The sequence below is a fragment of the Callithrix jacchus genome, chromosome 12 (genome assembly GCF_049354715.1).
Source record: "Callithrix jacchus isolate 240 chromosome 12, calJac240_pri, whole genome shotgun sequence".
NCBI classification, from domain to species: domain Eukaryota; kingdom Metazoa; phylum Chordata; class Mammalia; order Primates; family Cebidae; genus Callithrix; species Callithrix jacchus.
The window spans coordinates 117775095-117798932 of record NC_133513.1 but is presented as its reverse complement, the minus strand read 5'-3'; the positions used below and the strand labels follow the sequence as shown (position 1 = coordinate 117798932).

The 23838-nt window shown below is 43.6% G+C and overlaps 1 protein-coding gene across 4 annotated transcripts; it reads left to right on the top strand.

The window, feature by feature from the left end:
* The first annotated feature begins 681 nt into the window (after positions 1–681).
* On the top strand, positions 682–23130 carry OAT (ornithine aminotransferase). 4 transcript variants are annotated; one of them, XM_035269400.3, is made up of 12 exons: positions 682–732; positions 5231–5348; positions 5833–5919; positions 8253–8480; positions 11732–11956; positions 12095–12190; positions 15380–15507; positions 17659–17781; positions 18449–18577; positions 19619–19732; positions 20464–20608; positions 22334–23130. In XM_035269400.3, the coding sequence occupies exons 4-12, from the start codon at positions 8282–8284 to the stop codon at positions 22492–22494; spliced, it is 1320 nt and encodes a 439-aa protein (XP_035125291.1). In that variant the 5' UTR covers positions 682–732; positions 5231–5348; positions 5833–5919; positions 8253–8281; the 3' UTR covers positions 22495–23130. The 4 variants fall into 4 exon arrangements, with proteins under 4 accessions (XP_035125291.1, XP_008977112.1, XP_078202846.1 ...); XM_008978864.4 differs by lacking the exon at positions 5231–5348 and adding an exon at positions 3344–3466; XM_078346720.1 differs by lacking the exon at positions 5231–5348 and adding an exon at positions 1714–3466.
* Positions 23131–23838: the final 708 nt, after the last annotated feature.

The window sequence follows — 23838 nt, the reverse complement described above, 5'->3', positions numbered from 1 at the left end:
ACCACAGGCAAATCTGTACTCCAAGTGGGTTGCTGTCACACAAGTATCTGACAGCAGCCGCTAGCTGAGGGCAGAACAGTGCCTTTTATTTTTTTGGTGTTCCTCCACAGCACTCAATACAATGTGATTAATTTCCTGGAAGTTAGTTTATCCTGCCCAAGGGGTTAGAAAGGAATGGTTTCTCTCTAACGTCTAGAGGTGGGTTCAGAGGCACAACTAAGCCACGCGGCGCAACGGGGCTCAAGGGCATGGGGCTCCCGCAGCTGTGGCTGGGGCAGAGCTGGGGCTGGTCCCTCCCTCCGGGAGCGCAGGGTTGGCGGTCCAGCTCACATCTCCGGCCTCCAGCCACACCCGGCCCGCGCAACGGGGGCCCAACAGACTTTTCCTTTTCGGGCCTCAGTCTTCTCGCCAGCAAAGGGCGGACAATGACCCTTCTCGTCCCGCCAGAGGAGGCGACCGAGGGGCCTGAGCGCAGGGACAGGCAGGCGGGCCCAGGAGGCGCGAGCGCTGATCGAACCCGCCGGTGGAGCAAAGGTCCGTGATGCTCGGCCGGACAGGCAGGGCGGAGGACGGGGCCCACGGGATTGGTGCCCTGCCCTCCGCCCCAGCCAATGAGCGGCGAGGGTGTCTTGGGGGCGGGGCGGCGTTAGCCTTTAAGTTGCCGTGACCCGCCCGGTCGTTGCTGCGCTTCGTAGACGCCGTGTGCTCCGGGTCGTCTTTAGGTGCCGTCAGGTACCGCGCGGGCGCAGCAGTCCTGGGGCCGTGGCCGTGGCTGGGGCCTGGGCCGGGGTACCCTGACGGCGGCCTGGGAGGCGGGCGGGTGCGGGGTGGCAGCGGCCCGGGTTCCGGGGAGTCGGCTGAGGGGGCGCACTGGGTTCTGGCCGGGGAACGAGCCCCGTCTCCGCGGCCTGTTTACTGCGCTGGCCGGTCGGATCCGGGCGACCTGGAGTCGCCGGCTGGCGCGCAGCTTGGAGGGCAGGGGTGTGGCGCCCCCGCGGCCTGCAGGCCGGAGTCCTGGATCCCGCCCATAGCGGCTGTTGGGCGGGCCGTGGGGCGGGAGGCAGGGAGAGGCTGAGGATGTGGCAGCTCCGCCTGCCAGGCCGGGCGGAGCCGCTGCCCCCTGCGCTCGCGGCCTGTGCAGGCCAGGACTCGGCCCCACCCGGCTGGAGTCCCCAAGACCCCGAGGCACCCCGGGGTTCTGGGAGGAGGTCTACGGGTACCCTCGGTTCCTGGGGTCTGCGTGGAGGCTGCGTTCTGGGGAGCGGGGAGCTGCGCAGTAACCGGTGGCCCTGGTCACGCCGCGGGGGCGCTGATGGAGCCTTGGAGGGCTCGGTCCCCCCGGCCCGCTCCTGCGCCCTGCAGCTGGCCTGCCCGTCGCTCCCCTCCTCCAGGCTATGATTTTTTTCCTCCAGCCTCTGTCGAAATAAAATTACGGAAACAGAACCTTTTCTACAGTAATGTGCAGGTTAATTATATGGTGTGGGGGGATGGGGACCAACAAGACTTTCCGAAGAAAAACCTCCAGTTGAGGTTTTTTTTTTTTTGCAAATCCTGCTGATTATCTATCAGTAAATGGGCCTTCGAGGGTGGGACGGGAGGGGTCATTGTTCGCCCTTTGCTGGCTAAAGGACTGGGGCCAGGAGTCACCTGGGCACTCACCCTGTGACCCACCGTCTCCTTTGTCACTCATCATCTTACCTTCTTGGTGTTCAGTTTTACCTCTTAGATAAATTATGGTGATAAATTAAGGGGGAAGAGATGGACTTTGGAATGAAGTGGCTTTACATTTAGAGATAAGTAATGTTCAGTTGTTAAATTCTAAATTTCTCCTCCTGGGATTGAAAGGGTTTCTGTGGCTAACCTAGTTCTTTCAGTTAAACCCGGAACTGCTCTTTAGATTGTAATCCGAAACTCTTACCTATGTGAAATAACAATAGATTCCTTCATTAGAATATCCTGGTTCTGTCTTTAGGTGAATCCTTTCATAAAAACGAGAGTTACCTATAATCCCTGCACTTTGGGAGGCCAAGGCGGGTGGATCACGAGGTCGAGAGATCAAGACCATCCTGGTCGACATGGTGAAACCCCGTCTCTACTAAAAATACAAAAATTAGCTGGGCATGGTGGCGCGTGCCTGTAATCCCAGCTACTCAGGAGGCTGAGGCAGGAGAATTGCCTGAACCCAGGAGGCGGAGGTTGCGGTGAGCCGAGATTGCGCGCCATTGCCCTCTAGCCTGGGTAACAAGAGTGAAACTCTGTCACACACACACAAAACAAAACAAAAAGCCCAGTTAAAAAGCTTACTTTTGGTCAGGCGTGGAGGCTCACATCTGTAATCCCAGCACTTTGGGTGGCCGAGGTGGGCGAATCACTGAGGTCAGGAGTTTGAGACCAGCTTGGTCAACATGGTGAAACCCCGTCTCTACTAAAAATACAAAAATTAGCCGGACGTCGTGGTGTGGGCCTGTAATCCCAGCTACTCTGGAGACTGAGGCAGGAGAATCCCTTGAACCCGGGAGGTGGAGGTTGCCTGGAGTTGAGATTGGGCATGTCCCTTCGGGGACAGACTCTGTTTCAAAAAAAAAGCTTGTAGTTTTGGGTTTAAAGTTTTTCATGGTGTTTAAGAATAGTTTTGCATCTCTCACCAAAGAAAAACCCAGTATAATTTTAAATAGTAAACATTTTTTTTTGGCAGTCATCTTTGACTAATAAATAGTAAACATTTTTTAAAAGACTTTTTTTTTCCCCTCTAAGTGGCTGTTTTAATATGTATTGTTCCCATAGCTTGCCTTTATTATAGTTATTTGTGTGCATGTTTTACATCCTTTAGTGAGCTTTTGAGGACCAGTCAAACTTTAACATTTACAGTGGTGAATGGACTGCATTGGGATGTGTGTGGAGAATGCAGTTGCCCTAGTCCTTTTTCAGTAGTAAAACTGCCAATAATGCACTTGACTTGGATTTAAGCCAGAATAATGATTGCGCAAAAGAGGCTTCTGTTGGTACACCTGTATTTGTGAATAGTTACCTCAGGAAAAGTAAATATTTGTCCAAATAGCAAGAACAAATTTACTCCTCAAGTTGAATATTTCAAATGGCTTTTCAATGACTTTATACTATTCCTTTAGAATAAGAAAATAATTTTTAAGAGTGTAGGCTAAATTAACTTCAACATTAAGCATTTTGTGGAAATCCTACTGTAAAGTAAGTATGTTCTATGTAGATGGGTGGGCTAGAGGGAGGGAGGGAGTAATAGTAGCCTGGAGGACTCTGTTAATTATGTGAATAAAACCTTAAGTGTTAGAATGCTTGCTTGCCAATAGCAATTTGTTCTCATTTCCAGGACCTGAGTATGGGCCTCAGGACAATGCATGATAGCAGCCTGGAACACATTATTTTGACCTTTGAAGGCCATGAGTGTAAATGAAGTGAACTTTTGATGAAGAGATGAGTTATTCCAGATGAGGTCAGAGAGTGACCTTTTAGAGTTAGACTCAACTTGGTTAGGGATAGGTGATCCCATAGTCTTGGTCGCTTGCTATATTGACTCTCAGGAGTCCTCAGTAAGACTGACCTCATTTATTTAACAAAGACCCACAGAATGCCTGGACCTGGGCTAGGTTCTAGGAATACAAAGTGAATTTTACTGTTTTTTTTTTAAGGAGTGTATAGACTTGTAGGCTTTAAAAACAAGTGTCCTGAAGTGTTGGGACCTGTCCCAAGCCTGCAAAGTTCCTGGGAGTCTTTAAGAGGGACTTAAATAGTAAATACTATAGGGGAGGGTGGAAAAAAAGTTACTGTAGATGGTAATTATGCTTAGAGAAAATAACCAAACAATGGTTATCTTGCAAGTGTAAAATTGCAGGTAGTTTTTTCTAATTTTTTTATCAACTGAAAAATGGTGTGTGTATGTTTTTAAACAGTTTAAAAAGGAAATCATGGCACTGTTGATCTTTATAATTCAGAAACTGGCTAGTTTCAAGGGCAAAAGGGAACTGAGTGGCCATTTTTTGCTGGATTGGTACAGTAACATTAACCCATTTAATCCTCAGTGACCCTTCAACCTCATTTTACAAATGGGGAATTGAAGCTCAGAACGATTGACGAAACACCCAGAGTTACTCTTAAGAACCACAGACAGAATTTAAAATCCAGGTCTCCAAACTGGATTTTCTACTTGATTCTCCTAATTTTGAAACCTTTTTGGAAGAGGATATTATTGATGTTGGCTGTTTTTAAGTCCATCTTAATTCTGCTCTAAGATTTCTCATACAGTGCCAAGAACAGTAACTTGAACACAGAAGGTTCTTTGATAGAAATGCGTTTGCAGGATTTTGATACATCATGGTGCATGCAGTGTCTGACCTTTCCCAGTTGAATCAAATATCCGGACTTTGTCTTAAAAACCTTAAGAATAAGGCCAGGCGCAGTGGCTCACACCTGTAATGCCAGCACTTTGGGAGGCTGAGGCAGGCAGACAGTCTAAGGTCAGGAGTTCAAGATCAGCCTGACCAACATGGAGAAACTTTCATCTCTTAAAAAAAAAACCTTAAGAACTGCTGACCCAGTGGTGTGCGCCTGTAGTCCCAGCTCCTCCTGAGGCTGAGGCAGAAGGATCCCTTGAGCCCAGGTGTTTGAGGCCAACCTGGGCAACATAGCTGAGACTCCCATCTGTGAGTGAAAAGACACAAAGCCTGAAGGATGAGTATTGGTAATGTTTTGAATGTTACCATTTATTTTGTCACCAGTTATTCTGTAATAAAACTGCCTACATTTGACAGGTAAATGATTCTTTCATCCCATTTCTATTGGAAATCAGCTGAGAGATAACTTTTTTTTTTTTTGAAACAGAGTCTTGCTCTGTTGCCCAGGCTGGAGTGCAATGGCGCGATTTTGGCTCATTGCAACCTGCACCTCCCAGGTTCAAGCAATTCTCCTGCCTCAGCCACCCTCGTAGCTGGGATTACAGACAACCGCCACTATGCCTGGCTAATTTTTGTATTTTTTATTTTTATTTTATTTTTTCCCTACAGCACCCCCCAATTTTTGTATTTTTAGTAGAGATGGGGTTTCACCATGTTGGCCAGGATGGTTTCCATCTTTTGACCTCATGCTGGGATTACAGGTGTGAGTCACCGCGCCTGGCCTAAATAACTTTTGTATAAAATGAAAATGTTGAATTTAGATAATCTCAGATATTCTTTTTTTTTTTTTTTTTTTTGAGATACAGTCTCACTTTGTTACCCAGGCTGGAGTACCAGTGGCACGGATTGTGACTCATTGCAGGCTAGAACTCAGGGGCTCAAGAGATCGTTCCACCTTAGTCTCCTGAGTACCTGGTGCTACAGGTATGCGCTGCCATACCTGGCTAATTTTCGTGTTTTTTGTAGAGATGGGGTCTCCCCATGTTGCTCAGGTTGATTTTTAACTCCTGGGCTCAAGTGATCTGCCTTGGCCTCCCAAGGTGCTGATATTATAGACGTGAACCACCTTGCCTGGCCCCGGAAGGTTGTTACAGTTTAGAGCACCACTAAGTATTGCCTGAGTGTTTTAGTGCTGATTTGATAGGCAAAAATTAATGTTCTAATTTTTTAGTTGATCAGACAATACTGAGTAAAGCATAAAGAGCCCAAGAAAGAAATCATAAATAAATATTTTAAACTTAGTAGTATTTTGGGGGAAGTTCTGTAAAGTGCAATTAGATATTTTTGCTAGCAGCTACCTCCAGTTTGATGATTCTTACCCATCCCTTTGTGATACAGTCTGATGAAAGTTATGGACCTTCTTTTTGGAAAAATACGTGTCTGCATATAATTCTGCATTTTATTTCAGGAGATTTTGGACTCTCCGAAGACTGTCCCTGGATCTTGGGTTAAAAATCTATATTCTAGTCTGAACCGTGGGAAGAAAAAGGAGTCGGTGAGTCTTTGGCAAACCGAGTGCTGGATTTTGTTTAGTGATTGCAAATTCCTGAACATGCTGTATTTGCTGGGTAGTGCCAGGTTTAAAGGGAAGTAAGCCAAACTCTGAGTATTATGTTTTGCTAATTTGGCAGCTTAAGTCAAGAGTGCTGTGAGAGTATACATGGTTTGACTTGTCATTGGAAGACTTCTGTTGAAACATGAATTAACTAGTCTTTCAGAAAGTAAATATAGATAGAATAAGCGTGCCTATTTTTGGGCATCTTTCTCCTCATCAGGAATTTATCTTTAAGTTTTTTTTCCTTCCAGAGGTGACGCCTATGCACACACTCTAATTTCCTTTTAATTATTAATTTCTTTCATAGCTTAGTTTTTACTTCTTGGCTTATCAGGATGCTTAATGATAAATTGGGTACAAAGAGGGGTGCGAAGCCTTGTGGAGGGGCTGGTTTTAGGGTTGAGGGTGACTGGGGAGAATAGCCATGACTCTGATTTACGTGACGGGGTGGCAGGGTAAACACCAGTGTGCTCACTGATGTTAGACTTTAATGTTCACAAAAGTAATGGATTGTAGTTTGACGCTCTCTCGTTCCCAAGTTACTTTTTGCTAACAATAGCTTTTATGCCACAATTTTTTGGGGGATAAGTTTTGTAGAAACAACCCTCCTAGCAGAATAGATTGTTTTGTTTGGGAATCCTATCTATCTGTCTGTCTGTCTGTCTGTCTGTTTATCTATCTATGAATATATTTGGTCTATTCAACTTACTGTGAACACTCTTTAAAGCTATTATAAATTTACATTTTTTCCCTAGTCTTTTTGCCTTTCACCTTTGTTTAGGATCAATTTGACTTACAGAAGTTTTAGATATGTGTGGCTAAATAAAAGATTTTAGGCTGGGCACAGTGGCTCACACCTTTAAATCCAAAATTCTTGGAGGCTGTGGTGGACGGATTGCTTGAGCCCAGGAGTTCGAGACCAGCCTGGGAAACAGGGCAGGACTGCCATCTCTACAGAAAATACAAAATTAGCTGGGTGTGGTGGTGTGTGGCTGTAGTCCCAGCTACTGGAGAGGCTGAGGTAGGAGGATCGCTTGAGCCAGGGAAGGTGAAGCTGCAGTGAACTGTGATCACATCATTACACTCCAGCCTGGGTGACAGAGCTAGAACCTTGTCCCCCCTTACAAATAAAAAAAAAAAAGATTTTACTTTTTGTAGTTTAGATCTTAGGTGTGAAGCTCTTCCCATCCCCTAGAAGTAAACTTTTTCCTCTCCACACCTGTTGTTTTTGTTTCAGGATGGTCCCTTTTATCTTGGTAGAAACCAGATTCTTCCTTAGTTGCTTTACCCTCTATCTACAAGGACAAAATAGTTGCTGGTCCCTCCATCTCCTGCCCCATGACTAGTCTCTGGCAGCCTTCTCTGATTTGGTCTCCCTGCCTCTAGTCTCTGCCCTGTAGTTGTAGCTGTCTCATAACATCGTGCCTGATGGTATTGGACTGTGGTAGGTGCTTAACAAATACTTAGTGTTCAGCAGTACTCAGTCAACACAAGGTGCAGCAGCTCTGGAAAGAGTCTCACTCTCACTGTTTGGTTGATTGATTGACTGATTGACAGGCTATCACTCTGTTGTCTAGGCTGGGCTCAAACTCTTGGACTCAAGTGATTCTCTCATCCTGAGCAGCTGCGGGGGTCTATAGGCACAAACCACCACACCTGACTCAAGAGTCTCACTGTTTCTTTTTCTTTTATAGAGACTAGGTCTTACTATATTGCCCAGACTGGTCTTGAACTCCTTGGCTCAAGCGATCCTCCTGTCTTGGCCTCCCAAGGTGCTGGAATTACAGATGTGAGCCACCATGCCTGGCCTTTTTTTTTTTTTTTTTGAGATGGGGTTTCTCCATGTTGGTCAGGCTGGTCTTGAACTCTCGACCTCAGGTGATCTGCCCACCTCGGCCTCCCAAAGTGCTGGAATTACAGTCATGAGCCACCATGCCTGGCCCCATTTTTTTTTTTTTCCTTGAGACTGGGCCTTACTTTGTCTTCCAGGTTGGAGTGCAGTGGCACAATCTCAGCTCACTGCAGCCTCAATTTCTCAGGCTCAAGCAATCCTTCCACCTCAGTCTCTTCAGTAGCTGGGACTACAGGTGCACACCACTACATCCAGCTAATTTTTAAATTTTTTGTAGTGATGGAGTCTTGCTGTGTTGCTCAGACTGGTCTCAAACTCCTGGGTTCAAGTGATCGACCCCTGGCCTCGGCCCCAAAGTGCTAAGATTATACGCATAAGCCAAGGATTCTCACTCTTAATGCATTCTCTTTTCTTTGGACAGATCTGTAGGTTTTCTACTTGAAGGACACAATGTTTTCCAAACTAGCACATCTGCAGAGGTTTGCTGTACTTAGTCGTGGAGTTCATTCTTCAGTGGCTTCTGCTACATCAGTTGCAACTAAAAGAACAGTCCAAGGCCCTCCAAGTTCTGATTACATTTTTGAAAGAGAATCTAAGTATGGTGCGCACAATTACCATCCTTTACCTGTAGCTCTGGAGAGAGGAAAAGGTATGTTTAAAATTAATCTGTCTTCTCCCTTTTTTTAAAACTTTTTTAAAAAAAGAATTGCTTCCATATTTTTTCAATATACATTTTTCTAGATGCATTTAATGTATATATTGCAGACATGGCCAATTCATTGTTGAGTGTCTAGTGCTGCTGTGTTAGGTGCTGTGAAAGCTTTAAAGAGGAACCATTTAGTCTTTGTCATGTGGATCTTACCAAGAGGGAATGCAAGAGAAATAAGAAAGTATTGTCGTATTGCTGTCATTTTTTTTTTAAACATTTATTTTGGCATAATTTTAGACTTAGAAGTTGTAACAAGTAGTACTAACATTTTTCTTTTACTTTCCAAGTGCAAACTTTTTACTGCTTTGCTCTCAGTATGTTCACTCCCTTCCCTCCTGTCTCCTCCAGCGTCCACATACTGTACATTTGTTTTCTGAACTGTTTTGAGAGGAAGTTGTAGACATCACGTCTTCTTTGTTTTTTGAGATGGAGTGTTGCTTTGTTGCCTAGGCATGAGAATCACTTGAACCCAGGAGGCAGACCTCCTGGGTTCACTGCAACCTCTGCCTCTCGAGTTCAAGTGATTCTCATGCCTCAGCCTTCAAATAGTTGGGATTACAGGTACATGCCATCACATCTGGCTGATTTTTGTATTTTTTTAGTAGAGATCGGGTTTCACCATGTTGACTAGGCTGGTCTCAAACTTCTGACCTCAGGTGATTCACTCGCCTCAGTCTCCCAAAGTGCTGTGATTATAGGCGTGAGCCACCAGGCCCAGCTGTAGATAACACCTCCCCCCACAACTTTTTTTTTGAGGAGTTTCGCTAGTCACCCAGGCTGGAGTGCAGTGGCGTGATCTCAGCTCACTGCAACCTCCACCTCTTGGGTTCAAGTGCTTCTCTTGCCTCAGCTCCCTAGGAGCTGGGACTATAAGCCCATGCCACCACGTCCCGCTAATTTTTGTATTTTTAGTATAATGGGGTTTCATCATGTTGGCCAGGCTGGTCTTGAACTCCTGAGCTCAAGTGATCCACCCATCTCAGCCTCCCAAAGTGCTGGGATTGCAGGTGTGAGCCACTGTGCCTGGCCACAGGGCATCCCTTTATCCATAAATACTTAGTGTGTCTTTTCTAAACACCATGACTTTTTTGAGATAGGGTCTCACTCTGTTGCCCAGGCTGGAGTGCAGTCCTGGGTTCAGGTGATTCTCCCACCTCAGCTTCCCAAGTAGCTGGGATTACAGGTGTGCCTCACCATGCCTGGCTTATTTTTTGTGGAGATTAGATTTTGCCATGTTGCCCAGGGTGATCTTGAATTCCTGGTCTCAAGTGATCCTACAGCCTCGGCCTCCCACAGTGCTGGGATTGCAGGTGTGAGCCACCATGCCCAGCTGACTTTCTTTTTTATAACCATAGAGTAATTATAACAATCAAGAACTTAACACTGGTACAGCACCATTATTTAGTCTAGAGACCCAATCCAGATTTCATTCGTTCTCTTTTATATCAAAAGAAAAAACCTCTGATGAGTTGCATTCAGTTGTCATGTTTAATCTTCTTGAACCAGAACGATTCCTCAATCCTTCTCGGTTGTCGTGCTCTTCTTTCCCTTTGTATGAAGTACCTTGTGGGGACAGAGTGTGAAACTCCTTAAATACCCAGTTACTCAAGACCTTTTACTCACAACTTTAGCATCTACTCATGATTCCTGCCTGAATAAATGATTACGGTGACAGTTGCCAAATGGTGATTTAATCTACAGTTTGGAATCAATAACAGCCTTAACCAAATAAAACAAAAATTTATTACTTAGCTTTGTACCAGAAAATGACAACGTGAGAGTATCACACATTTTTGTCATTTGCCTGTATTTTATTTGGCACCAGTATTATAGACATACCTTCTTTTGAACTAATAAAAATCTGTTTGGTGTGACATGACATGGCATCGTCATTTTACATTCCCATGAGCAATGTATGAGAGTGCCAATTTCTTCAGATACTTGTCAAAACTTGATTTTTAATTACAGCCATCCCAGGGAATGTGCGATGTTGTCTCACTGTGGTTTAACTTGCATTTTCCTAATCATGTGATGTTGAACATCTTTTCATGTCTTAGCCATTTGTATATCTTCTTTGGAGAAAGAGCTATTCAAGTCTTGGCCCATTTTTAAATTGGGTTATTTGCCCTTTTGAAATTGAGTTGTAAGAGTTCTAGATATTAGATCCTTATCAGATATGTGATTTGCAAAATTTTTTTTTCCATTCTAAGGGTTATTATAGTCTACTTCTCATGATTTTTGTCTGTTATGTATAACTTCTGCTTTTTTGTTTTTAAATTTTACTTATTTTATTTTATTTATAGGCAGAATCTTACTCTGGTGCTCAGGCTGGAGTGCAGTGACACAATCTCAACCCACTTCATCCTCCATCTCCCAGGCTCAAGCAATCCTCCCACCTCAGCCTCCTCAGTAACTAGGACCATAGGCACACACCACCATGCCTGGCATTTTTCTGTAATGTCAAGGGTTTTGCCGTGTTGCCTAGGCTGATCTGGAACTCCTGGGCTCAAGCAATACCTGCCTTGGTCTCCCAAGGTGTTAGGCTTACAGGTGTGAGCTACCCCTCCTGGCCTAATTTCTGCTTTTAAATTATAATTTTGGGTCCTAAATCTTAGAATTAGGTAAAGATGGCCGAGTGTGGTAGCTCATGCCTGTAATCCCAGCACTTCGGTAGGCTGAGGTGGGTGAATCACGAGGGCAGGAGTTCAAGACCAGACTGACCACCATGGTGAAACCCCGTCTCTACTAAAAATACAAAAATTAGCCAGGCATGGTGGTGTGCGCCTGTAATCCCTGATACTCAGGAGGCTGAGGCAAATTGCTTGAACCCAGGAGGTAGAGGTTGCAGTGAGCCCAGATCATCCCACTGTACTCCAGCCTAGGCCACAGAGTGAGACTCCATCTCAAAAAAAAAAAGGATTAGGTAAAGCTTTTACTCCAGAGTTTATAACCTTTCTTTGTTATTTTTGTTAAATGTGTATTTTGAGGCCAGGCAGATAAAATACAATTCTTAGTAATTCCTTATAAACCAAAGTTTATTATGCCTGAGCTAAAACAGGCTTTAACTACAAATATATATTAAATAGAGGTCCACATATAAGCGTTCAGAGACATTGCTAGCAGTCTTAATTTTTGGACATTATGCCACGTAATAATTGTCTAAAATTATTTTCCTTTCTTGTGTATTTTAGGCGTTTACTTATGGGATGTAGAAGGCAGAAAATATTTTGACTTCCTGAGTTCTTACAGTGCTGTCAACCAAGGGCATTGTCACCCCAAGATTGTGAATGCTCTGAAGAGTCAGGCGGACATACTGACCCTAACATCTAGAGCTTTCTATAATAACGTACTTGGTGAATATGAGGAGTATATTACTAAACTTTTCAACTACCACAAAGTTCTTCCTATGAATACAGGTAAAGCATTCCTTTTTTTGTTAAATACCCTCAAAATTAATATTTGTATTTTCTGGTAGTTTAAAATTTTTTGATAGTTTAAAATAAAAAAAAACGTTTAAAATTTCAAAAAATCTGAATGTTTTTCTCTCCTGATAGGAGTGGAGGCTGGAGAGACTGCCTGTAAACTGGCTCGTAGGTGGGGCTATACTGTGAAGGGCATTCCGAAATACAAAGCAAAGGTTGTTTTTGCAGGTACGTAAAATTAAATATTCTGTGATTGAAACATACAATATAATTTACTGTGGCCAGGCATGGTGGCTCATGCCTGTAAACTCAGCACTTTTGGGAGGCCAAGGCAGGAGGTTCCCTTGAACCCAGCAGTTCAAGACTAGCCTGGGCAGCATAGGGAGACCCTGTCTCTGTTTAAAAAGAAAAAAAATGTATAATATATATAATTTACATATGCATATAAAATTTACTGGTTTAATTTACTGATGAAATACTTGTAATATATTTTGCCCAGTACATGATACATACTTGCTGAATGTTTCATAAGAATTAATGAGGGATTTCTTCTTCTTGGGATTGTTTCTTCACGTATGTATTTTTCTTTCTGAACTCCCTATTCCTCTAATTTGCCGGTCAGATTTTTTTCATAGCAGTTATCCAGTTAATTAGATAGTCTTACTGGTGGAGGGTTTTTGTTGGGTGCTGGGGTTGGGTGAAGTTAGTATGGGGCCATGCTCTACGTAAACTGTGGTTTGAATCTTGATATTGGAGATACTGTTGTGCCATGTTCCTCTTAGAAGCTGTTGGAAAGAGGCGGCTTGGAGTTGCCCTTGTTAGGCTTCTGGGACTGGATGAAAGGAGTAACTTGAATTCTGGTTAGGGAGACTAGCAATTAATTGTGAGGATGTAGTTTGACTGTTGAATTCTTTATATTATGTTCAAATGAGAGATTCTGACTTGTTTTTTGTTTTTTTTTTTTAAGTATGTATAGATTTGTCACTATAATGGTCAAAGTTTATTCTTGTGATAATTGAAATCATTAAATATTCTGCCTTGTGAACACATGCAGTTAAATGATAAACCCCATAACATAACAGAATCCGGAGTTCAACTGAAGGCCAGAAGTAACTGGTATTTGAGGTGACAGATATGTATTCCCAAAGAAGAAATCTTTGCAAAACTCTAACTTGCCATTTAAAAATCTTGTGCTTTCGTTGTAAGTCAGCATAACTGTCTCTTGCAAACAAAAATGGTGTTTCTGGTGATTTTCATTCTTATAGCCTGTGTCCAGTCTCTTTCTTAATAGCAAAGGGTGCAAAGATGTTTTCACCTGAGTATTGAAAGAAACTGGTGAGTCAGTGGGGTGGAGAGACAGAGGGAGACTGTCCCTTACTGTAAGTCCCTTATGCCTGTAGGGTAAGTGACCGGGTGACGTTCCTGAGGCTAGGCAGGGGAGAGCAAATAGGCTAATGGTCCAGTCAGTGCATTTCTTAAACAAGCCTAGTCAAGATCAATGTGCTATTGTGTGTGGACAAGTGAAAGATGAGATTGCTTGTAGGTTAGAGATGCTGGTGAAAGAGGCTTTGCAAGAATAGTATTTAGAAATGTGATGAAGCCAAAATAGGAGAATCTAGTACTGATTAATTGAGTTGTTGCTGGCAGAGGTGGTGAGAAGATAAAAACATTCTGAAGTCATGAACTCCCAACCTCTCTGTTATTCCACATGGTTTCTTTCCTTCTTGAATTGAACCCTATCTGAAATTATTCAGCTCACTTGCTTCACTGGTTTATGTTAGGTGTTTCTTTCTTGCTAGAAAGGAAGCTCCCTGAGGACAGGGATCTTGCCAGTTGTGGTCATGATCTGTTCCCCAACATTTTTTTTTCGAGATGGAGTTTTGCTTTTGTCACCCAGTCTGCAGTTTGGAGTGCAAAGGTGAAATCTTGGCTCACTGCAACCTCTGCCTCCTGGGTTCAAGTGATTCTCCTGCCTCAGCCTCCCGAGTAGTTGGGATTACAGGCGTCCACCACCATGACTAGCTGATTTTTATATTTTTAGTAGAGACAGGGTTTCATCATTTAGCCACGGTGGTCTTGAACTCCTGCCCTCAGGCGATCCACCTGTCTCAAAGTGCTGGGATTACAGGTGTCAGCCACTGTGCCTGGCCCCAACATCTTTATTATTATTATTATTATTATTATTATTTTTAGCTTTTCAGACAGTTTTGCTGTTGCCCAAGCTGGAGTGCAGTGGTGCTATCTCAGCTCATAGCAACCTCCACCTCCCGGGTTCAAGCAATTCTGGGACTACAGGTGCCACCGTGCCAGGCTAATTTTTGTATTTTTAGTAGAGATGGGGTTTTACCATGTTGGTCAGGCTGGTCTAGAACTCCTGACCTCAGGTGATCTGCCTGCCTCGGCCTCCCAGAGTGTAGGGATTACCGGCGTGAGCCACTGTGCCTGGACTATCCCCCACCATCTAAAACAATGCCTGACATAGTAGATCCTCAGTCACCTTTATTAATGGATAAAAAATGTCCCAGAAGAGAGGCAGATGTCTGTCATTTAGCATCATGAAGGATTATAATATCAAGGAAGGCAAAATGGAAATGTGTTTGGATCACTTGAGGATCTTTTCTCCAAATGAAATTGGAAATGCATTCTGTTGTTAGCCTGTGGTGTTGGAGTTTTGAAAGGAAAAGTGCAAATTGTCTATGAAGGATACTCTCTTTCTTATATCACCATCATACATGCACCTTCTCTAGAAAACATGCATTGAAGACCTCAATTAGGGCTTGGTATTGGGTTGGGAATTATTGAAAGAAAAGTAAGTTGTCTTCAGGGGCTGTATATTCCAGTCAAGAGGCTCAGTAGAGAGAAATTCCTAAAATAGGAATGACAAGGCTAGACCTAGTGGTCTTCTGTCATAGAAGCCATGGTATTTAATTTATTTTTTATTATTTTTTTGAGATGGAGTCTTGCTCTGTTGCCAAGCTGGAGTGTAGTGGGACAGTCTTGGCTCACTGCAACCTCTGCTGCCTGGGTTCAAGCAATTTCCCGGCCTCAGCCTCCTGAGTAGCTGGGACTACAGGCACATGCCACCACAACCCGGCTAATTTTTTTTTTTTTTTTTTGTATTTTAGTAGAGACAGGGTTTCACCGTGTTGGCCAGGATGGTCTTGATCTTCTGACCTCATGATCCACTTGCCTTGGCCTCCCAAAGTGCTGGGATTACAGGCGTGAGCCACCGTGCCTGGCATGGAGCCATGGTGTTTAATATCACTTTGTTTTAAGAATTGAAAGCCCACTAGAGGTGCATTAAAACAAGCCCTTAATTTATTTTTCGAGTCAAACTTCCTGTGGTGTTTTGCAGGGATAGTGCTTATTGAATTTTGGGTTTCTTTAAAATAATCACTAATTGTTTCTCCTTTCTAGCTGGAAACTTTTGGGGTAGGACGTTGTCTGCTATCTCCAGTTCCACAGACCCGACCAGTTACGATGGTTTTGGACCGTTCATGCCAGGATTTGACGTCATTCCCTATAATGACCTTCCTGCACTGGAGGTATTTTGCTAGCGTCATGCTGCTTAGCTCACTGTGAAAAGAAATTAAAGCTGTTGAATATATGAATGAAAAATACATTATATGACAGTAATGTAAATTTATTTCATTGAAGTTAGGCCACGATTTCAGACTTGTTCTTAGCAACGATCAATTAATTTCTAACACAGAGAAAGCTGATTTCCATGATCTACTGTGTACAGCCAGCCAGCTGCTTTAGATATGTCCTTCAGAACAATTAATGTGAGGATACCTGCTTAATTGCTAGGTAAAATTTCTGATTTTAGCTAGCTTTTTAAATTTTGAAGTCGAGGACTTTTTAAGAAAGCCTTAAGTTGGCTTTGAAAGGCTATTTACTTTAGATTTAATTAAATTATTATTTTTTTTTGAGACAGAGTCTTACTCTATCACCCAGGCTGCTGGAGTACAGTGGCACAATCTCGTCTTACTGCACACTCCGCCTCCTGGGTTCAAGTGATCCTCCTGCCTCAGCCTCCCAAGTAGCTGAGACCACAGGCATACACCACCACACCCAACTAACTTTTCTATTTTCTGTAGAGAATGGTTTTGCCGTGTTGGCCAGGCTGGTCTTGAACACTTGACCTCAAGTCATCCACCCACTTTGGCCTCCCAAATTGCTGGGGTTACAGGCATGAGCCGCCTTGCCCAGCCAGATTGAATTTCTAATACATGTGTTAGAAATTATGTATTAGAAAACAGGCTGGGCATGGTGATGCATGCCTGTAATCCCAGTGCTTTGGGAGGCCAGGGCTGGAGGAGCACTTGAGTTCAGGAGTTCAAGACCGGCCTAGGCAACATAGGGAGAGCCTGTCTCTACAAAAAAATTTAAAAAGCAAGGCCGCTTCCGGTCCTAGGAGCTTCGGGAACCGCGGCTTGGGTGCAGACGTGGCCAAGTCCAAGAACCACACCACACACAACCAGTCCCGAAAATGGCACAGAACTGGTATCAAGAAACCCCGATCACAAAGATACGAATCTCTTAAGGGGGTGGACCCCAAGTTCCTGAGGAACATGCACTTTGCCAAGAAGCACAACAAGAAGGGCCTAAAGAAGATGCAGGCCAACAATGCCAAGGCCATGAGTGCACGTGCCGAGGCCATCAAGGCCCTCGTAAAGCCCAAGGAGGTTAAGCCCAACATCCCAAAGGGTGTCAGCCGCAAGCTCCATCGACTCGCCTACATTGCCCACCCCAAGCTTGGGAAGCGTGCTTGTGCACGCATTGCCAAGGGGCTCAGGCTCTGTCGGCCAAAGGTCAAGGCCAAGGCCAAGGATCAAACCAAGGCCCAGGCTGCATCTCCAGCTTCAGTTCCAGCTCATGCTCTCAAAGGTGCCCAGGCCCCTACAAAGGCTTCAGAGTAGAAATCTTTGTCTGCCAACGTAAGGACAGAAGGACTGGTGCGACCCCCCCCCTCCCCCCCGCACCTGGGGCTGCCATCTGCATGGGGCTGGGGTCCTCCTGTGCTATTTGTACAAATAAACCTGAGGCAGGAAAAAATAAAAAATAAATAAAAAATAAAAATCAAGGCCAAGCGCGGTGGCTCATGCCTGTAATCCCAGCACTTTGGGAAGCTGAGGCGGACAGATTGCTTGAGGTCAGGAGTTCAAGACCAGCTTGGCCAACATGGTGAAACCCTGTCTCTACTAAAAATTCAAAAAAAATTAGCTGGGTGTGGTGGTATGTGCCTGTAATCCCAGCTATTCAGGAGGCTCTCCAGCCTGGGCAACAGAGTGAAACTCTATCTCCAAGAAAACAAAATAAATAAAAAATTGGCTGGGCATGGTATACCCCTACTTGAGAAGCTGAGGCAGGAGGATCACCTTGAGCCCAGGAGTTCGAGACTTGAGTGAGCCATGTTTGTGCTGCTATACTCCAGCCTGGGCAATGGAGGGAGGAAAAGAAGAAAATGTAGGCTAGTGTCACTTAAAGCTGAAGTATCTGGAGTTTCTGATGATTGGATGGTAGTGAATTTGAAGTCTTCCACTTTAAATTCTTCTGACATCAGAATTTATGTTAGTGCAAAAACTTGATTTGCATACTTAATAGGAAAATATGTGTGGTGTATGATTATGATTTCAGATTTCCAAGTATGGTAGAAAGAATGTTACTAAAACGGATTCCTGTTTCTTTTGTAGCGTGCTCTTCAGGATCCAAATGTGGCTGCGTTCATGGTAGAGCCAATTCAGGGTGAAGCAGGCGTTGTTGTTCCGGATCCCGGTTACCTGTTGGGAGTGCGAGAGCTCTGCACCAGGCACCAGGTTGTCCACTTAGCTGTTGGTGATCCTCCCCAACTTCTCTCTGAATCCTGCTGGTAGGATAAATGCAAAGGTTAAACTACTGTCCACTAGAGGGCGATGGCATTCTAAGAGCGGAAGTACTTTCTAGTGCTTAGAAATCTACACAGAAGCTGACTTTCCTGTCTCTGGCCCTGTCCTGGGCCCTGTGCAGAGCTGCAGACCTGGCCTTAACAGCGTTTCCCTCCTCGCCACTCTAAGAGCCTTTTGCTCTGAGCCCCTCCCAGGCCCTTTGTTGTATTCTTCTCTCCTTTCCCCTAGGGCTAAAATTAGTGTATTTAGTTTACCATTTGAGAGTTCCTGACACATCTTAAATATTTGTGGAATAAACAAGTGAATTAATTTGTTCCCAGAGGGTAGTTATGTCCAGAAAAGCTGTCCAAAATCCTCACCTTTGCATCAGCACCTTGGGCCTCTAGGGAGATAGTGGCTTGACAGGAAATAGTTGGTGAGTCTTCAAGATTCTCATAAGATACTCTTGAAATTGTGTGTGTAGTTAAAACATTTTTACAAATCTGAGGGCACGTCAGCGTTACACATTTATTGTTGGGGAGGGCAGTGAAATAAAGATGGGTGTTTTCCCTGTGGAAACAAAAATGATTACTAATGCTGTTAGGTTTTTTCCCAATAGGTCCTGTTTATTGCTGATGAAATACAGACAGGATTGGCCAGAACTGGTAGATGGCTGGCTGTTGATCATGAAAATGTCAGACCTGATATAGTCCTCCTTGGAAAGGCCCTTTCTGGGGGCTTATATCCGGTAAGTTTCGTGTCCCCCCTCTTTCCATTTCTTATTTTTGTAAAGTATACCGCTAAAGTGTTTATACCTCAACTGATTGCGACAGTTATGCCTTCCTGATGTTTGATTTTACCAAGTGTGCTGTAGGTCACCTGGGATATATGTAATAAAAACATTTAAGGGACCAGTGTGTGCCCCACTTAGAAGAATTGAGTGTTCCTTAGAATTTGCTATGACATTGGATTTGGGTAGAAACAATTTACCCTCAAAGGACTCCTGTAGACTCCTGTTCTTTTTCTCAGTGTTCAGAAACATGGCATATTACTAATTGTTTAAAACTGTGACTGATGAACATAGAGACTGAGAAAATTAATGTTGGTTGTAGTTCATGTCTTGGGTTTACCATTCAGAGCCAGTAATTATTGCTGGGTCCGGGGTCTCCAAAGTATAGATGTTTTTGCTGAATAGACAAAACTTTTGCAAAAAAGAATGCTCAACTTTGTTTTCTAAGCATTTAAACAAAGCATTTTATCTCGATGTTGGAAGGAATTGTGAAATTATATCATTGCAGAAGTAGCTTTTCTCTTTTAGTTGCAAATGTATGTTGTTGTGTTCCGTTGAAGTGTGCCTAATGCATTTGTAATGTTTGAGGGTTTTACTCAGGTTGTCACTGGTGGTTAGGCTGGCAGATGTAAACTCTTGTTGAAGTCATTAAGTATTAGCTTCTTGGCTGGGTGTGGTGGCTTATGCCTGTAACCCCAGCAGTTTGGGAGGCCAAGGAGGATGGATTGCCTGAGGTCAGGAGTTTGAGATCTGGCCAACATGGTGAAACCACAGCTCTACTAAAACCACACACACACAAAATAGCCGGGCGTGGTGGTGGATGCCTGCACTTCCAGCTACTTGGGAGGCTGAGGCAAGAGAATTGCTTGAGCCAGGGAGGTGGAGGTTGCAGTGAGCAGAGATCCTGCCACTGCACTCCAGCCTGGGCTACAGAGTGAGGCTCTGGGAAAAAGAATGCTTAGTGCTGAGAAATGATGTGATGAATTCACTGTCTTTCAGGTGTCTGCGGTGCTGTGTGATGATGACATAATGCTGACCATTAAGCCAGGGGAGCATGGGTCCACATACGGTGGCAATCCACTCGGCTCCCGAGTGGCCATCGCAGCCCTTGAGGTAAAGCTGATACAGCCATACAGTGACTATTTTTTAAAGTAATGTTGAGGTGATTTTTAATTTGGCCCACCGGTATAAGAAATTCAATAAGAATGCCAAATATTAGAAAACACTTAAGTGTAGAGGAAAATTTTTAGGAAGAAGACATTTTCAAAAAGTAATTTAAACTTGGCCTAGGGGACTGGATTTCCTCTGTGGACTTCTGGAGTTCACAGTCTCCTGGGTGCCTTGGGCTCTCAGGCCTTGGCTGGCCCTCACAGAACTCTCACCTGTGACCCACCTACCAGGCCTGACTTTTTGCTTATTTTAGCAAGCAAGGCTTTTTTTTTAAAGTGTGGATTTATAATGTTTTCAAACTGATTTTTTTAAGTGCCTGCTGAAGGCCTAAAATCATGATGTAATCTCTGAGGATGGATCTTTGTGAGTGGGAAGAAATGATTGCAGTTTAGGAATTTAGTCCATTGATGCGTTCAACTAACGACGGTATGTGAACTGCGTTAAATAAACTTCAGTCCCGGTTTTGCCATGAAAGACTAAAGCAAGGCTCTGAGCTAGTGTATGTTTAATTAGAAATTAAACTAATCTAGGCTTTGAGAAATCGCAGTGAAAGTTAAGTTCCTCTCATCTTTCATCTGGTCATGTTCTTCCTGTGCTTTACAGGCCCTGTTGTCCTCCAAAGAACAACAAAAAAGGGAAGTCTGAACATTTGTATAATTTTTCCTTTAATGTAGGTCTTAGAAGAAGAAAACCTTGCTGAAAATGCAGAAAAACTGGGCATTATCTTGAGAAATGAACTCATGAAGCTGCCTTCTGATGTTGTAACTGCTGTGAGAGGAAAAGGATTATTGAATGCTATTGTTATTAAAGAAACCAAAGGTATGGAGATAAAACATTTACTCAGGATTTTTTTTTTAGGAAGACCTAAAATACACTTGGTATTTTATTTTGCTTTTTTTCGAGACAGAGTCTTGCTTTGTCACCCAGGCTGGAGTGCAGTGGCATGATCTGAGCTCACCCCAACTTCCCCCTCTTGCACTCAAGCAATTCTCCTGCCTCAGCCTCCTGAGTAGCTGGGATAACAGGCGCCCGCCACCATGCCCAGCTAATTTTTGTAGTTTTACTAGAAACAGGGGGTTTCATCATGTTGGTCAGGCTGGTCTCGAACTCCTGACCCCGTGATCTGCCTGCATCGGCCTCCCCAAGTACTGGGATTATAGGTGTGTGCCACGGCACCTGGCCACACTTGGTATTTTAATTCGTTGTGGGGATGTTCTGTTTGAAACTGTTGACTGACATACTGACCAAGCCTTTTAGACAGATTATTTATAATTATATTGAGTATTAAAAATATAGCTCTTTTCTAAATGAAGGCAAGTTTAACCAATTTGATTCTTGCTGCTCCTTTAAGAGACTTGTTTTTCTGCCTTAAGTTAGTCATGCAATATTTAGAGAGTTGAAGATTTTTTGTTGATGAGTCTGAACAGAATGCTGTCCTTGAAAGTGTCCTCTTTGCTGTTCTTCCCTCCCTCACTTGGTGCTTTATGTCCATAGAAGTTAGAGGAGCAGCAGTGATTATGGCGTAAATGACAGTGATGATGTCGCTAATAAAGATCACGCTGGCTGTCCCTTAGTGGGTGTTTGATGTTTCAGTAACCCTTAGTGTTCCTCGTTGGATTTTCTTGTGATAACTCTTCCTTTTAAAGTGATGATTCCCAACCTCCCAACTTTGGCTGCACTTAAAAATCAGCTGGGGAGTTTTTTAAAAAATGAGTCAAAGCCTGGCCTTATCCCAGGTAGTCTGATTTGATGCATCTGGGGTGGGGTACAGGCATTAGCAATAGCTTTTAAGGTGATTCTGATGTGCAGTCAGGTTGAGAATCACGACTATAAAATGTTGAACTCAGGAAGTGAATCCCTTTTTTTGGGATATGTAGTGTTCACTGGGTTTTGAGCATTGCCTTTTTTTTTTTTTTTTTGAGACGGGGTTTCACTCTTGTTGCCCAGGCTGGAGTGCAACGATGTGATTTTGGCTGACTGCAACCTCCACCTCCTGGGTCAAGTGATTCTGCTGCCTCAGCCTCCTGAGTAGCTGGGATTATAGGCACGCGCCACCACGCCTGGCTAATTTGCATTTTTAGTGGCGTTGGGGTTTCTCCATGTTGTTCAGACTGGTTTCAAACTCCCTGCCTCAGCCTCCCAGAGTGATGGGATTACAGGGTTGAGCCACTACGTCCAGCCAGGATATTGCCTGTTCTATGTTAGTTAATCTCTGAATCATACCCAAGTTCTTTTACGTTAGTTCCTCATGTGATTGTTAATACAGCAGCCTTAACACATTTTTTGTTTTTTGGCTTGCTCTTTTTCATTTATGAAAAACCTTGATACGTCTAATCATATCTTTCAAACCTAGTTGTGTGCTTGCTGAAAAGTGAAGAGTAACTTCATTTTTAGGGGTAATAAAGCAAGCTTGCAGCTCCAAGCTTCCCTCTTTGGAGCAAGTTCTGGAATATTGTTTTGCCAGGCTGCACTTTGCCCATACATGTGGCAAGGGACGTTTAAATGTTTATCTTTGAGCATATATGTTTTCCTGTTTTGCTTTAGATTGTGATGCTTGGAAGGTGTGTCTGCGACTTCGAGATAATGGACTTCTGGCCAAGCCGACCCATGGTGACATCATCAGGTTTGCGCCTCCGCTGGTAATCAAGGAGGATGAGATCCTAGAGTCCATTGAAATTATTAACAAGACCATCTTGTCTTTCTGAGGGTAGCCAGCTGTTTTCAGTGGTCCCTGGGGCCAGCTGCAGACAGGTGGTCCTGTGAAAGCTTTGTTCTCAATGCCGGCACATTTCACTCCCATGAGTCTTCAAAAACTTTTTTTTTTGAATATGTGTTTTTTTCAGTTGATACGTTGTTCTATTAGGTTTATGAACCTGCCGTTTGCTTTGTAATGTAACTAAGAGACTGTATTGGCATCTATATTCAGTGAAAGTGTTTTGATATGCGTGTGTACTTTCTAAGGGGAAACACATCTCTATCAGACAGCCTTGAAATCAAGTCCTTCAGTATAATTTATACATGTTTTTATAATTTCCTTGCTGGTATAAGTGTTTTGTATTTGAAAATGTTATCTCTGGGATATTATATAAAAGGTTTCGCCTTATAAAGTGAAATCATTGTTATTAAATCTTAGGAAGGATTAGTGGCTAAGCATGTATAAAATACTGACATTAAGTAAACTTCATATTGGCCAGCAGCAGGGTTGAATTCTATGGATGTCATTATTTTCAATTAAGAATTAGTGTTTAACATTCCTAAATTGTTTTGATGCTTGATTATAATTTGTAAAAATGTTTGTTTTAAACATTTCTTTGAATTTAAAATAAAGCTTATATTTCAGATGTCTGTTTTGTGATGAGTATTGACGTTAGAAGGAAGAAGCTGAGGCAAAATTAACATAGAATGTTTAGGTGGGCCAAGGCTGAGGACTGCAGCTTGGGATGCACTTCCAGGCTGCCTTGGAGAGTGCTCCAGAGAACATTTTTTAAAGAGAAAAGGACAGCTCAGCTGCTCCAGTAACTTCTACTGACACAAGGTGAAGGGGTGACTACAAATATTGTTTGTCAGGCGTTCTCATTGGTTTACAGAAGTAACCTTGGTTAGTGATGGGTTATTTGCTGTTGAGCTGTAAGGTGTATGGCATTTGATAGCTACTTGGCTTCAAGAGGTAATTATATTTAGCTCAGGAGGGAGTGACCTGACTACAGTTTCATTCTATAATGCCTCTCTGGGCCTGATAATTACTTTTTGTTTTTTGAGCTGGAGTCTCACCCTGTTGCCCAGGCTGGAGGGCAGTGGTGCGATCTCAGCTCACTGCAACCTCCACCTCCTGGGCTCATGTGATTCTCCTGTCTCAGCCTCCCGAATAGCTGGGATTACAGGCATACACCGCCATGCCTGGCTAATTTTAGTATTTTTAGTAAAGACAGGGTTTCATTAAGTTGACCAGGCTGTTCTTGAACTCCTGACCTCAAGTGATCCCCTCTGACTCGGCCTCCCAAAGTGCTGGGATTACAGGTGTGAGCCACTGCACCTGGTCAGGGCCTGAT

Excerpts from the sequence above, each read along its gene's own strand:
- OAT (XM_008978863.5), top strand. The coding sequence starts at position 8,282 with ATGTTTTCCAAACTAGCACATCTGCAGAGGTTTGCTGTACTTAGTCGT. Across the intron at positions 12,191-15,379 it reads AGCAAAGGTTGTTTTTGCAG|CTGGAAACTTTTGGGGTAGG; the intron begins GTACGTAAAATT and ends TCTCCTTTCTAG. Across the intron at positions 18,578-19,618 it reads TTTCTGGGGGCTTATATCCG|GTGTCTGCGGTGCTGTGTGA; the intron begins GTAAGTTTCGTG and ends ACTGTCTTTCAG.